This window comes from Crinia signifera, unplaced genomic scaffold (assembly GCF_055691185.1).
Source record: "Crinia signifera unplaced genomic scaffold, ASM5569118v1 HAP2_SCAFFOLD_201, whole genome shotgun sequence".
Classification (NCBI taxonomy): Eukaryota; Metazoa; Chordata; class Amphibia; order Anura; family Myobatrachidae; genus Crinia; species Crinia signifera.
In genome coordinates, this window is record NW_028142094.1 from 15,195 (window position 1) to 30,006 (window position 14,812).

The 14,812-nt window shown below is 44.7% G+C and overlaps 1 protein-coding gene across 3 annotated transcripts in view; it reads left to right on the plus strand.

Moving 5' to 3' along the window:
- Positions 1–14,812, plus strand: part of LOC146053785 (uncharacterized) — an 85,513-nt gene that overhangs the window by 15,058 nt on the left and 55,643 nt on the right. For all 3 annotated transcript variants that reach the window (XM_083168020.1, XM_083168022.1, XM_083168021.1), the window contains exon 4: positions 7,818–7,946. In XM_083168020.1, the coding sequence (XP_083024146.1) occupies positions 7,818–7,946 (129 nt within the window). The remainder of the gene's footprint in view (positions 1–7,817; positions 7,947–14,812) is intronic.

Below are 14,812 nucleotides of genomic sequence, written 5' to 3' on the forward strand. Positions count from 1 at the left end.
CAACAGTATTTAATACAATTAATTTAAAAACAAAGTAAAAACATTTTTGCTTGTATGCAGTCAGTTGGTCGAATCGATATAATCAGGAAAAAACTCCCAAGGCGTTTCGTCAAAAAAAAATGACTTCCTCAGGGGTAACTTTCTAGGTGGTGGAGAAAGGCCATATTACTAATTTAGTATATACACAATTAAGTAGTTACTTTTTCAATACTGAGAATGTACATACCCTTAGGTAAATGGATAGTGAATGTAAGTTTTCACTCCGGATAGCGGTCTTACTGACAAACTGTACAAAAGTGTGCAAATGGATCCCTTGGAGATCTTAATGCTGGTATCCAGCTGCAACTATAGCATAATAATAGAGTATACAAAGAAAATAAAATACTGTACTCTATTATTATGCTATAGTTGCAGCTGGATAAACCGCCAATGCATCTACCTGGCTACCCCGCTAGTGGGGAGCCAGGGTATACGTATCCCTGCCATGCTTGTGGCTGAAGGAAGTCCGCGAGGCACGCTGCATGCAGCGGCGACCGGATTCTCTGTTACTGTGGTCCCCTTGCAGGCAGGTAGGGCAGGGTGCTACCTGCCTGTCTGACCGCGCTGTACTCTCACAGAACTGAGCCGCGCTGTACTCTCAAAGTACTGAGACGCGCTTTTAGAGCAATCCCACCTGGTTCCCTGCTAACAGGGACCCGGGGGCATACTTACCCCTGTAGCTGCTGTACGCGCCGAGGCTTGCGGTCCGCGAGGCGCGCTGCATGCAGCGGCGCCGGGGACCCCGGAACGGTGGTTCTGTCAGCCAGGTTCCGGAGGCAAGCTGCAAGCAGCTGCAACCGGTCCCTCAACAGCGCCCTCGTCGCAGGCAGATAGGGACAGGGACTATCTGCCTGTGTAGATCTTAAAAATCCGGAAAAATAAAGAAAAAATTAGAAAAGCCCAAGAGTGAGCTAACAATGCGCCCAGCTCCCGCAGGGCACATGCTAAGACTGCCTAGGAGAGGAAGTAGAAGGGGAGGAGTTAGTCACTGTTAATTTATTCTAAAGTGCCCAAGCTCCCTGTGGTCGCCCTTCTATTCCCCACTGTAACTCTCCAGTGTCACCTAGTGGAGGAAAGAGAAATAATGATGCAGCTGATAAACCTCCCATTCTCGGGTTACATACATGAGGATAAGATTGAATTAAGCACAAAGATGATAACAAGAGCCGGATGCCCCCCGACAGTCACTATACCGACATTGGAATCCCGACTGCTAAATGCCCGATGAGCCACCGAACCTGCACGGGGCTTCTTTGCGCTCGCTCCCTTGTCAGAGTACCGGTAGTCAGTAAATGTTAGGTAAAACCACAATTAGAAGCCAAATTACAGTATAAGTTGGCTGGGGGCGGGGTCTAATGTTGAGTCTGTTCCGCCACACCCCCTGAAAGCGGCCTGCGGTTGCTTCTCCCAGAGAGGATATTGACAAAGAACCAAGCAATCATCTCCCGGCATTATGCTAGCGCAGCTGTAAAACAACAGAAACTGCTCTAAATGCTTCTTAATCTTCTTCTTTTATCTCTGTCCAAGACGATGGATCCCTAGATCATGCACATGACATTCTAGGGCAGTGGTTCCCAACCGTGGTCCTCAAGTACCCCCAACAGTGCACGTTTTCCAGGTCACCCAGCAGGTGCACTCATTATTCAGACACATTTTAAAAGATCCACAGGTGGAGCTAATTATATCACTTGTGATTCTGTGTGGAGACCTGGAAAATGTGCACTGTTGGGGGTACTTGAGGACCAGGGTTGGGAACCACTGTTCTAGGGCAGTCATGTCCAACCTGCGGCCCTCCGGCTGTTTGCGAAACTACAAGTCCCATCATGCCTTGCCATAGTTTTGCTATTAGCGAGTGCTAAAACTATGGCAAGGCATGCTGGGATGTGTAGTTTCACAGGAGCTAGAAGGCCGCAGGTTGTACATGCCTGCTCTAGAGCGTAAGCCAGTTTTGGCAGTCACATACAGTAGGTGGGGTCTAATGAACGATACGACCATATTGCTAACACTATCAGTTCTTATACTACTACTCCCAGCATCCGCCGCCATACACTACTTTCCTATATACAGTTTCCCAGAGTGTTTGTGCCACAATAAATATAACAAAAGGCATTGTAACCCCTCCGCATCATTTCAGCCGAGTCGGGTGCGGTCCGAAAGGGCCACCCCGGGGGGGGGGGGGGGGGGGGGCGCGGTGCAGTGTCCGCAGGTTGGGGGGGGGGGGGGTGGGGGTCACAGGCAGCCTGCACTGCTGTCTGCTATACCCTGCAGACAGCAGTAGCAGAGGAGGTGAATGGATGCCTGTGAGCGGCATCCATTCACCTCCCGGACAAGGGGTGGACGGGGGCTGGGGGCAGCCCAGCAGATTACCTTAGTGCTGGGCTTGCCCCCAGCGCAGCATTCCGGGTCCTGGCGGCGGCGATCGGAGATGACATAATCTCCAAGCGGCAGGGGGGATGCGACAGTGGTGTAAAAGGGTGCAAACGCAGGGTCACACCCGGCTTGAAGCAGGGATCAAAAACCCGGATGCGACCTGGCGTTTTTGGTATAAAAGGGGTGCTATAAACAAGTCTATGAATCTGATGTAGATCACTTTTCTTTGTGGTTACAACATACTTCCCTCCAATTGAAAACTACAATCAGGAAAATTACAGTAGGATGCGCCAAGCGCCTTTGTAAGGGGCGTGTCACACAGTGCCCAAAGGGCGTGTCTAACTCCACATGGAGCAGTACGGATGGTGTAATGGTTAGCATTACTGCCTCACAGCACTGGGGCAGGGACTGATGTGAATGTTCAAGTATTCTCTGTAAAGCGCTGTGAAATATGTGTGTGCTATATAAGAAACTGTTAATAAATAAATAAACCTATGGGCGTGTCTATGCCTAAATGCTTCTTGTGAGATATTTCTATAGAACATTAAGTCTATAGAATTTTTGAAAGGTTTTTTTTTTTGAAAGAATGATTTTTATTTCAAAGCATCATATAGATAGAACCATACATTGCCTGAATAAAAGTATGCAGACTTCCAGCAACAGTACAGAAAACTAAATGTAGAGGGTGATTCAGACCTGCTTGATTGGCTGCAAGTAACTTTTTCGGTACATCTTTCTAGTATGGCGTAGGACAGTGGTTCCCAAACTTTTTTTAAATCCCAACACCCAAGAGCAGTGGTTCTCAACCTCGGTCATCAGGACTCCCCAACAGTGTACATTTTCCAGGCCTCCATGCAGGATCACAGGTGAAATACTTTGCTCCACCTGTGATCTTTTAAAATGTGTCAGTGAATAATGAGTGCACCTGCCGGGTGACCTGGAAAACGCAGACTGTTGGGGGGTCCTGAGGACCGAGGTTGGGACCCACAGACCTAGAGAGAGTATACAGTAGTGAAGAGTTTTCATAAAAGTGTAGAAAGAGGTGTTTATATAAAGAAGGGGCAACATGCATGGGTAGAAATATTTGTGAACTGAACGTAGCAGCTGCCGGGTGAGTTGGCGGGGTACCACAGGCGATTCACCACCCTAGCAGATGGGGGCCTTAAGAGCTGCAGAGTTATTCAAGTTGGGTCAAAATCTGCGCTAGTCCTCTTGTTGCGAACCACGGTGAAGGCAGATACATCTGACCATATCACCCTCCTTCTGTCATCCGTAGGACACAGAAATTAGTGTTCCTGCCCTTTTTGTGTCTGGGACTTTGCGCCCTTCCGCTGCCGCCCTGGTGCGCTGACACCCCGTTGCAAACTTTCTCATCCGCCCCCCCTGCATGCACTGAAACGCTGATGAGCTCTCTGCTGAAAGCTGTGTGTCTGTTGTTACAGATGTAGCCCGCCACCGTCCCCCATGCTGTTACCACTGCTGAAGTCCTGAGAAGTGAGCGGCATGGCAGCTCTTTAAAGTGACAAATCCCCCCCCCCCGCCACAACGCTAAGCTGCTCTCTGCTAGCAGTGGCTGTCAGCTCTTCCTGCCGGCTAAGCCCTCCCTCCACAGACAGGAGGGCTTGCTGGGGTTGCTTTTCCCATTCTGGGTAACAAGGATATAATACCTCCTGGGCAACGAGCATGAAACCTTCTTGGCAACTAAGCATAAAACCTTTGGCATTGAGTAAGAAACCCCTGGCAATGAGCATGTAGGTAAGAAGCTCTTATGTGCCATCATATGTAGTCGCTGTTAAGGTGTGTGATGGGTATTACAGTGTGGGTCATCATGTGTGATGGGCATTACAGTGTGGGTCATCGTGTGTGATGGGCATTACAGTGTGGGTCATCGTGTGTGATGGGCATTACAGTGTGGGTCATCGTGTGTGATGGGCATTACAGTGTGGACCGTCATCATGTGCGATGGGCATTAAAGTGTGGGCCACTATCATGTGCGATGGGCATTACAGTGTGGGTCATCATGTGCGATGGGCATTACAGTGGGTGCCATCATGTGTGATAGGCATTACATCCTGCATGCACTGAAACGCTGATGAGCTCTCTGCTGAAAGCTGTGTGTCTGTTGTTACAGATGTAGCCCGCCACCGTCCCCCATGCTGTTACCACTGCTGAAGTCCTGAGAAGTGAGCGGCATGGCAGCTCTTTAAAGTGACAAATCTCCCCCCCCCCCCGCCACAACGCTAAGCTGCTCTCTGCTAGCAGTGGCTGTCAGCTCTTCCTGCCGGCTAAGCCCTCCCTCCACAGACAGGAGGGCTTGCTGGGGTTGCTTTTCCCATTCTGGGTAACAAGGATATAATACCTCCTGGGCAACGAGCATGAAACCTTCTTGGCAACTAAGCATAAAACCTTTGGCATTGAGTAAGAAACCCCTGGCAATGAGCATGTAGGTAAGAGGCTCTTATGTGCCATCATATGTAGTCGCTGTTAAGGTGTGTGATGGGTATTACAGTGTGGGTCATCATGTGTGATGGGCATTACAGTGTGGATCATCGTGTGTGATGGGCATTACAGTGTGGGTCATCGTGTGTGATGGGCATTACAGTGTGGGTCATCGTGTGTGATGGGCATTACAGTGTGGACCGTCATCATGTGCGATGGGCATTACAGTGTGGGCCACTATCATGTGCGATGGGCATTACAGTGTGGGTCATCATGTGCGATGGGCATTACAGTGGGTGCCATCATGTGTGATAGGCATTACAGTGTGGGTCATCATGTGCGATGGGCATTACAGTGGGGGCCATCATGTGCGATGGGCATTACAGTGTGGGTCATCATGTGTGATGGGCATTACAGTGTGGGCTATCATGTGTGATAGGCATTACAGTGTGGGACATCATGTGCGATAGGCATTACGGTGTGGACAACCATCATGTGTGATGGGCATTACAGTGTGGGCCATCATGTGCGATAGGCATTACGGTGGGGGCCATCATGTGTGATGGGCATTACAGTGTGGGCCATCATGTGTGATGGATATTACAGTGTGGGCCATCATATGTGATGGGCATTACAGTGGGGGCCATCATGTGTGATGGGCATTACAGTGTGGGCCATCATGTGTGATGGGCATTACGGTGTGGGCCATCATGTGTGATGGGCATTACAGTGTGGGCCATCATGTGTGATGGGCATTACAGTGGGGGCCACCATGTGTGATGGACATTACAGTGTGGGCCATCATGTGTGATGGGCATTACGGTGGGGGCCACCATGTGTGATGGACATTACAGTGTGGGCCACCATGTGTGATGGACATTACAGTGTGGGCCATCATGTGTGATGGGCATTACGGTGGGGGCCACCATTGTGTGTGATGGGGCCAAACAAACATATCAAATAAAAGAGATGCTCCGAACAAAGGGCGTTTCCGCCACACTCACATCCCCCAACGAGGCTCAGTGCCATCTTCCCGGCCTTGGGTTCTCCAGAGAATTGCATCCCACAGAATTCGGTGCGACTGCGGCTCTGCGCCATTATATTGGATGGAAGCCTGCGCTTTGCATGCTCCGCTGCGCACTCTGCTGTAATTGTTTTTTTTTTTTCTACTGGACTCCTGTGCATACTGTGACTACTGGCCATACTCCACTGTGACTGCTGGCCATACCCCACTGTGTATACATTACTGTGACTGCTGCTCGTAACCCCATTGTGTATACATTACTGTGACTGCTGGCTTTAACCCCACTGTGTATGCGATACTGTAACTGCTGGCCATACCCCTCTGTGTATACGTTACTGTGACTGCTGGCTTTAACCCTACTGTGTATACGATGCTGTAACTGCTGGCTATACCCCTCTGTGTATATGTTACTGTGACTGCTGGCCATACCCCACCTGCCACCTGTCGACCCAACGGTGTCGACCTAATGACTGTCGACCTAAGTGGTGTCGACAATACGACCATATCCCGTAAAGTGGCTGCTGGCAATACCCCACTAGTGTTCACACTCTGATTTTTTTAGGGCAGGGCGCTGACCATCAGGCAGAGCACTTTTTCAATCGAAAGAGCACATTTTATACTAGAAATTTACATCAGAAACAGCAAAAATTATAAGAATGATGCCCATTACACATTGTCATATTCTGCTATGGCCATTACATATTCTGTCGCAATGAAAACACATTATACCACACACCGTAATACCCATTACACATTATACCGCACACACCATAATGCCCATTACATATTATACCACACACCATAATGCCCATTACACATTATACCACACACCGTAATACCCATTACACATTAAAACAAAATACCATAATGCCCATTACACATTTTGCCACACACCCATTACACATTGTCATACTGATCTATGTCCATTACATATTCTGTAATAATGACAACTACACGTTATATCACACAACAAAATACCCATTACACATTATACCACACACCATAATGCCCATTACACATTATACCACACCGTAATACCCATTACACATTGTCATGCTGTGCTATGTCCATTCCATTTTCTGTCATAATGACAGCTACACATTATGGCATACACTGTAATACCTCTTATACATTATACCACACACCCTAATACCCATTACACATTGTCATACTGAGCTATGTCCATTACATATTATGACCTAATGACATCACACATTATGGCACACACTGTAATGACTCTTACACATTACACCACACACCATAATGCCTCTTACACATTATGGCATATACTGTAATGCCTCTTATACATTATACCACACAATGTAATACCCATTACACATTATACCATGCACCACAATGGCCATTACACATTATACCACACACCGTAATACCCATTACACATGATGGCACACACCGAAAGTTCTCAGCGGCACGTCAACGAGGTGGGGGGCAGCGCAAGGGCGCAGAGTGCCACACACAAAAAGGGCAGGGAGCATTTTGAGGTTTTAAAAACGGGCAGGGTGCAGCACCCTGTAACAGAAGCTTAGAAGGAACACTTGTGATATTATGCTGGGTACACATTGGGTAGCTGGAAATGGGGAACGTGCATCATTATTATAGAACAATGTTTATTCATAATCTTTCTGTGGCTGATATACCAGACATAGCCAAGCGATGTTCATAAAACATTCAGTGATTTGACTCTTTCCTTTATGGTGAAATGCCATTGGTAATCAAGATGTATATCCAATACAGATCAATCCCTGTATTTAATGTGTCCATTATGTGCTTGGTTGCATTACAGAGGAACATATTAGGCCCATGAGTACGTTACCTCAGGGCATAAATATCCCATTTTTCTTTTGTTAGGATGTTGAGCTACCACATTAGTCAGCCTTACTAATATAGTTATATACTCATGTGTTTGTGTATGTCTCCTGGATAGGGAGCTGAACAGTATGGGCATCTGGTACCGAATGGGAAGGGTTCCAAGAGCCCCAGAATCTCCGCAGCCCTCAACACCTTCCTCCCCATCTGCTGTGGTGACGTCGGCATCTGCTCCAAACCTCCCGAGGTAGGTACTTGTGTAGACGTTTTGTTTGAGCCAAGTGTTTTAAGGCCCATACACACTTGAAGATTTTCATTTCAAAAGACTTTGCCAAAATCTCTGAAAGATATATTTGTCACCAAAGTAGTGCGTACACACTGAGCTATTTTCCCCAAAGAGCAAGAGATTTTCAGGAGGTGAAAGACTTTGCTGAAAATCTTTCATATAAAAGGCTATTTACATAATGGGCAGGGTTTGTATTCCAAGGGTGGGAGCAGGGGCCATTTTATTCAGTGCATTTCTGTTCTAGGGGCCTGATTCAGAACTGATCGCTGGGCTGTGTATATTCGGAGCCCAGCAAACAGGTAAACGCTACCTGACTCTGCTCCGACTGGGCAAAATCCCGCCCATGTGCACAACTACCATTTAATTTGCCACCGTGCACGTAGGGAGAAATCCATTCACCTTCCCCAGCAATGTATACATTACCGCCACAACAAAATATACATTGGGGGGCAGTGGCGGTGGTAACATATACATTGTTGACCTGCGCCAGCAGTGTATACATTAACGCCATAAAAATATACATTGATGGCCAGTGGCAGTGGTCTCATATACATTGCTGGTCTGCTCCAGCAGTGTTTACATTAATAACTATTATCACTATACATTAGTGCGCAGCAGTGCGTAAAGTGGAAAAATTTGCTTCCCTGACTCTTCCCCCCCCCCCCCCCCCCCCCAATTATGTCACAGCCACACTGTCAGGAAAAGAATAATGTGGCCACATAATACCACCCCTGATTCAAATGATGCCCCACAGTGCAAAACAACCCAACACCTAATAAAAACTGAACATTTTGTGCCAAAAATTTTAGGGCATGGCTTTATGGGTCAGGGACACATAAATGCACACAGTAATGCAAATTACACATTATGCCACACACCGTAATGTCCATTATACTATATGCCAAACACGGTAATGCCCATTTCACAATATGCCAAACATGGTACTGCCCATTTTTTATTATGCCACATAAGTGCCACTTACATACATGCTCATTGCCAGGTATTACATTCTCAGTGCCAGGGGTAACATGCCCAGTGCCAGAGGTGTGCACTGTGTGGGAAAGGAGACAGCAGGGCAGAGCGGTGGGAAACCCGGATGTCTCAGAACATCCGTGGTGCGGCTATTTCAAATGACTTGCGAGCCAATCAGTGCTCGCGGCCCGGCAGCTCATTTGTTGCCGTCCCGCGAGCTCTGATTGGCTCACGAGCCGTGAGTTGGCACATAATTTTAAAATAGCTACGCCACGGACGGATGGACCTTCTCTGAGACATCCTGATTTCCCACCGCTCTGCCCGGCTGTCAGCTGTTTAGCGATGCGGACGGAGGCGGAACCATTCCACCTCCAAAATAAAACTGATGGAACGCAGTTCCGCCCAGTTCCTGCTCCCTTTAACCCTGGTGGGCAGTGGTGCCCATAATATATACATTGCTGGCCTGTGTCAACAATGTATATATTACTGGCTTGTAAGTAACATTGGTGGGCAGTGATGCCACTAAAATATACATTGCTGGCATGTGCCAGCAATGTATATATTACTGGCTAATTCATAATTATTTGTGGGCAGCAAGCAAATTAATAATCATTGGTGCCCAGTGGTGCCAATAATATATACATTGCTGGCCTGTGCCAGCAATGTATATATAAATTGCAGTTTTCTTTAATACCTGCGCACTGAAAGATTGATTGCGATGAGCTGCGATCACACTGTGGGATCTGACTATATCCCAAGATACAATAACATATATTTTGGATTAGTGCTGCGCTCAATCTCTATTTGCTGGTGTTAATTGAATAAATGATGGATATAACACAGTGTTTAATCTAAACACAATTTTACTTGGAAATTAGTCCATTGATACAATGATGCACACAGTGTGAGAAATCTGTCACGTTGCGTGCACTGGCCTTGGCCTCTGTACACGATCTGTGTAAAAGATCCCCTTGTGTGTGTGCCTACACGGTTCAATCTGTCCAATCCTGGCTGCCCAAATTGCAGCGTTTCTATGAGTCTCAGTCTATGCCTATAATCTGTGTACGGCGTCCCGTCACACAGGTGTTATAGGAATGCAAATAAGTCTTCGGGTACCCCTTTAGATATAATTCCGTTTTCTGCGGATTTTCGGAGGAGGGGGGGACTGGTGCAGCTTAGGGTGCCGGTTCACTGCTGCTACTAGGGTTTACGGAGGTGCCGCGCGAGTGATACTGCACTCAATGCGTCACACGCCGCTGTCACCCGTTCGCTGCAGGGACTCGGAGTGGCGGGGATCAGTGTATCGGGTGGGACCGCCGCCGTCAGCACTGCCTCGTCTTACCGCCCGGGAAACCTCCTGCCTCTCTTGACCCTCTCTCGCTCCTACTCACCCTCTCCACGCTGATGGTGTCTCGTCGGCGTTCTGCCGGTTCCGGATCTTACGTCTGGTGATAGTCTCAGCCCGTTTTCTTCTTGCTTGCTTAGTTCAGTGTGATGTCTCCAACGCGTTTCAGCTTTTTGCCTTCTTCAAGGAGATGTGTGCTGCTAAAGCCCGGGTCTGTTTAAATCCCCTGGGTGGTTTCTATTGCCGTCTGCTGATAGGTCTACATGGGTGTCAGTAATTTCTGATCATGTGTTTCCCCTTCAGCTTAATTGGTGTTCATTCTCGGTTAATTGGAAATGTGATCCAATCTTTTTGTCAGTGGTGTTCATTCTGACATAGTCTCTGTTGTCTAATCAGTTATTAATACTTGATATTTTTTATTTTTTATTTTTTATTATTCTTTTCTTTTTCTTTTTAGTGGGGGTGAGGCTGTGATGTTTTCCTCCAATTAGAATAATTGCTGTTGTGCATTACAGTCTTATTATAAATGGTACCAGTTTTGTTTAATGGGTATTCTGCATCTCATTGTATTATTAGGGTCTTAAACTGCTGGATTATGTACCTATGCTTGCCCTATACTGATGTCATCCTGTACCCTAGATCCTAGTTATCATTTAGTTTTATTTTTTGCCAATGATCGATTTGACCTCGTTGTCTAGGTTCAGTCCTCTGGGTGAGAATGTTTTTAATTTATACATCCATTTTAGCTCAGTTTTATTGATTTTATGTATAAAATCTCCTCCCCTCCAGTTGGCCTGTACTAGTTCTATTCCCATGAATTCTAGCGTCCGGGGGTCATTGTCATGGTGAAGTTTAAAGTGTCTTGAGAGGTTATGTTCTTCGTGTCCCTTCTTTATATTCCTTATGTGTTCACATATTCTTTCTTTTAAGTGGCGTGTCGTTCTGCCTATGTATTGCTTGTTGCACCCACATTTTAGCATGTAGATCACCCCCTTACTGTTACATGTGATTCTTTGTTGTATTTTAAATGTCTCGCCATTGCTGGTGGATTGGAAATGGTTAATGGGTTTTGTGCTTCTTTGATTCTGATTTTTGCAACCCTGGCATTGCCCACAGAAGAAGAAACCTTTGCTTGATGGACCTGAATCTATTGTTAGTTGTGTGGTGGATTTTGGGGGAATGTGATTTCTAGTTAGCTTATGTTTAAGGTCTGGTGCTTTTTTGAAAACCATTTTGGGTCTTAGTGGAAGATGATCAGCCAGGGTGTCGTCCTCCAGTAATAATGGCCAGTGCTTAGTTAGAATTTTTCTTAATTGGTTTGACTGCTCAGAGTATTGTGTAATGAATAGTACTTCATTTTGGTTTTCATTTTTCCTTGTCTCTTTGTTTTTATTTTTGTATTGCAATAGCTCCTCTCTATTTACTAGTTTCATTTTCTCAAATGCTTCATTAACTTTGTGGTCTTTGTATTTTTTTTCCTTGAATTGGTCCCTTAATTCATTGCCTTGTTTGATATAATCTGTTATTTTTGTGCAGTTTCTTCTAACTCGCATGAACTGACTGGTGGGAATTGACTCTAACCAACTGGGGTGATGCCAGCTTGTCGATAGTATATAGCTGTTTACGTCAACAGCTTTTTTGTATATTTTTGTATGTATTGTTGTGTCCTCTGTGTATATGTTCAAATCAAGGAAATTGACTTCTTTTTTACTGTAATGAGTTGTGAAAACAAGATTGTTTTTATTGTTGTTTATGTGTGATATGAATTTTTTTAAAGAGTCCTCATTCCCTCTCCAGATGAACAGCACATCGTCTATGTATCTTTGCCAGAGCACGAGATTCGCCTCCAGCCACCACCCCCCTCCCCATATGTGGCTGGCCTCCCACCAGCTCATGAAGAGGTTGGCGTAGCTGGGGGCGAATCTCGTGCCCATCGCGGTCCCGGTGACTTGTAAGAAGTAGTTGTTATCAAACCACACATAGTTATGTGTTAGGATGAAGTTTATACTGTCCAGGATGAATTCAATCTGTTCTGGCCTTAATTCTTGGTCTTGTGTGAGGTGGTAATTGATACTTTCTAAACCTTGGTCATGTTTTATTACTGAATATAGAGATGTTACGTCTGCTGTTACCAACCAGAGGTCTGTGTCCCACTGTGTGTTTTTGAGTATGTCCAGTATGTGTGTAGTGTCTCTTATGTATGATTTTTGTTGATGTACATATGGCTGTAGGAGTGTGTCTATATATTGTGAAAGATTGGCTGTTAAAGAGTTTATTCCGGAAATGATGGGCCTACCGGGAGGTTTTAGTGGGTCTTTGTGTATCTTTGGAAGATAATAAAATACTGGTATGACTGGATTGGTTGTCTGTATGTATTGTAATTCTTTTTGGTTCAGTATTCCTTTTGTGTGACCTTCTTGTAGATGTTTGTCTAGTTCTCTTTTGAATTTTGCAGTAGGGTCTTGTGTTAGTTGGGAGTAGGTTTTTGTATCTCCTAAGATCTTATGTGATTCCTCTAGATAGTCTATTTTATTCAAAACGACAATCCCCCCCCCCCTTATCTGCAGGTTTTATTATGATGGAATTATTCTTTTGAAGGTCCTGTAGTGCTATTATTTCTTTTTTGGTCAGGTTTTTATTCTGTTTTTTTATTTGTAATGTTTCTAATTCTTTTTCGACCATTTTAGTGAAGCTCTCTACCTGTGCGCCTTTCATGTAGCTGGGAAAAAAAGTGGAGTGGGGCTTCAGAGAGGTGTGTCTATACTGATCTGTATTTGCTGAGTTTCTTAATGGAGCTGGTATTGAGTTAGCAAAAAACTTTTTGAGTGTAAGTTTTCTTGTGAAGTTATGTAGATCTAGATAGGTTTGGAATTTGTCCATTTGGTTGTTTGGGGCAAATTTTAGCCCTTTGTTTAGTAATTTTGTGTGTTCTTCTGTTAGTATGTGACTGCTTAAATTAAACACTCCATTCCCTACTTCCCTTTCCGGTGTCTTACTCTCTTTCTTGTTCCCCCTTCCTCTCCCTCCTCTCCTAGTTTTTTTGTTCTGTTTGTGGGGTTCTTTTGTTTGATCATTTTCTTTATTTTTGGGATTGCTCCTTGTTTTGCATGTCTTGTCCCTAAAAAAAGTGGTGCTAGGTCGACACATGTCGTGGTGTTGACTGTAACTTTAGGCGAGGGTTCTTTTTCTATTGATTTTTGGGTGATGTTCTGATCTGTGTTGGTTTCTAGCTCTGGTTTTTTTATTGGAGTGGCTTGGTGTATTGTGAATTCAGTCTCAAGTATTGAGAATCTGTTGTTATGCTCTTCTGTTCTGCTGGATTCCCACCCTTGTTCTAGTGAAAGTCTGGCCAGGTTGTTGAAGTGTGTATCTTCCCCTGGTGTATCTTCTTCTTCATATACTGAAAATGATTGCTCTGAGGATGATGAATTAATTGTCTCTTCTAGTGTGGTGTTTAATTCAATTGGGGTTTTGTTTTTTTCTTCTTTCTCTTTTGTGTGCAGTGATGTCATGTACTGCTGATAGGTTAGTTTTAGTCTCTTGTAGACCGGACTGTTTCTTATAGGGGTTTCTTTTAGAGTGTTTGTCTTATTGGTTTTTTTGTTTTTATTTTTATTTGTGTCTTTGTTCTTATATTTGTTCGTCTCTCTCGATGGTATGTTGAATCTGTCCCTAAGGAATTTTTTCTTTTTAGTCTCTATTAGTTGAGTTTCAATTCGTGTCAGCCGGTCAGAGGTCAGAGTAGATAAGGTAATAAACTCTGGTTTTTCTTTAAAGGGCTCTAAATGGTTGTCCAGTTGGTCTATTTCTTTTTCTAGGTGACCTAGTTTATCTGTGTTGTCGTCAATTAGTATGTCGATTAACTGCATTGAACATTCCCTTAAAGCCCCCTCCCATTTTCTCATAAAATCTGTGTCTTCTTGATTATGTGATGGGTCTTTTTTGATTCTAAGGCCTTTAGGTATAGTATTACTGTTTTTATATAGCTTTAATGTCTCTGTGTCCCACCATAATTTCCAAGTAAAATTGTGTTTAGATTAAACACTGTGTTATATCCATCATTTATTCAATTAACACCAGCAAATAGAGATTGAGCGCAGCACTAATCCAAAATATATGTTATTGTATCTTGGGATATAGTCAGATCCCACAGTGTGATCGCAGCTCATCGCAATCAATCTTTCAGTGCGCAGGTATTAAAGAAAACTGCAATTTGTGTATACTGACCAAATACCAGCAGCAAGAAAGTACATGGGCCTCACAGATATAAGAAAAAATAGGGAAACCAGGGCAAATGAAGCACTTCTCTCACTGATAGATGCCTACCCATCCCAGCAATTAAACAACACATTTTGCGACACCTTTTTAAGGTTAGAGAAATTAATAAATAAAGAAACCAAATTATGGTGGGACACAGAGACATTAAAGCTATATAAAAACAGTAATACTATACCTAAAGGCCTTAGAATCAAAAAAGACCCATCACATAATCAAGAAGACACAGATTTTA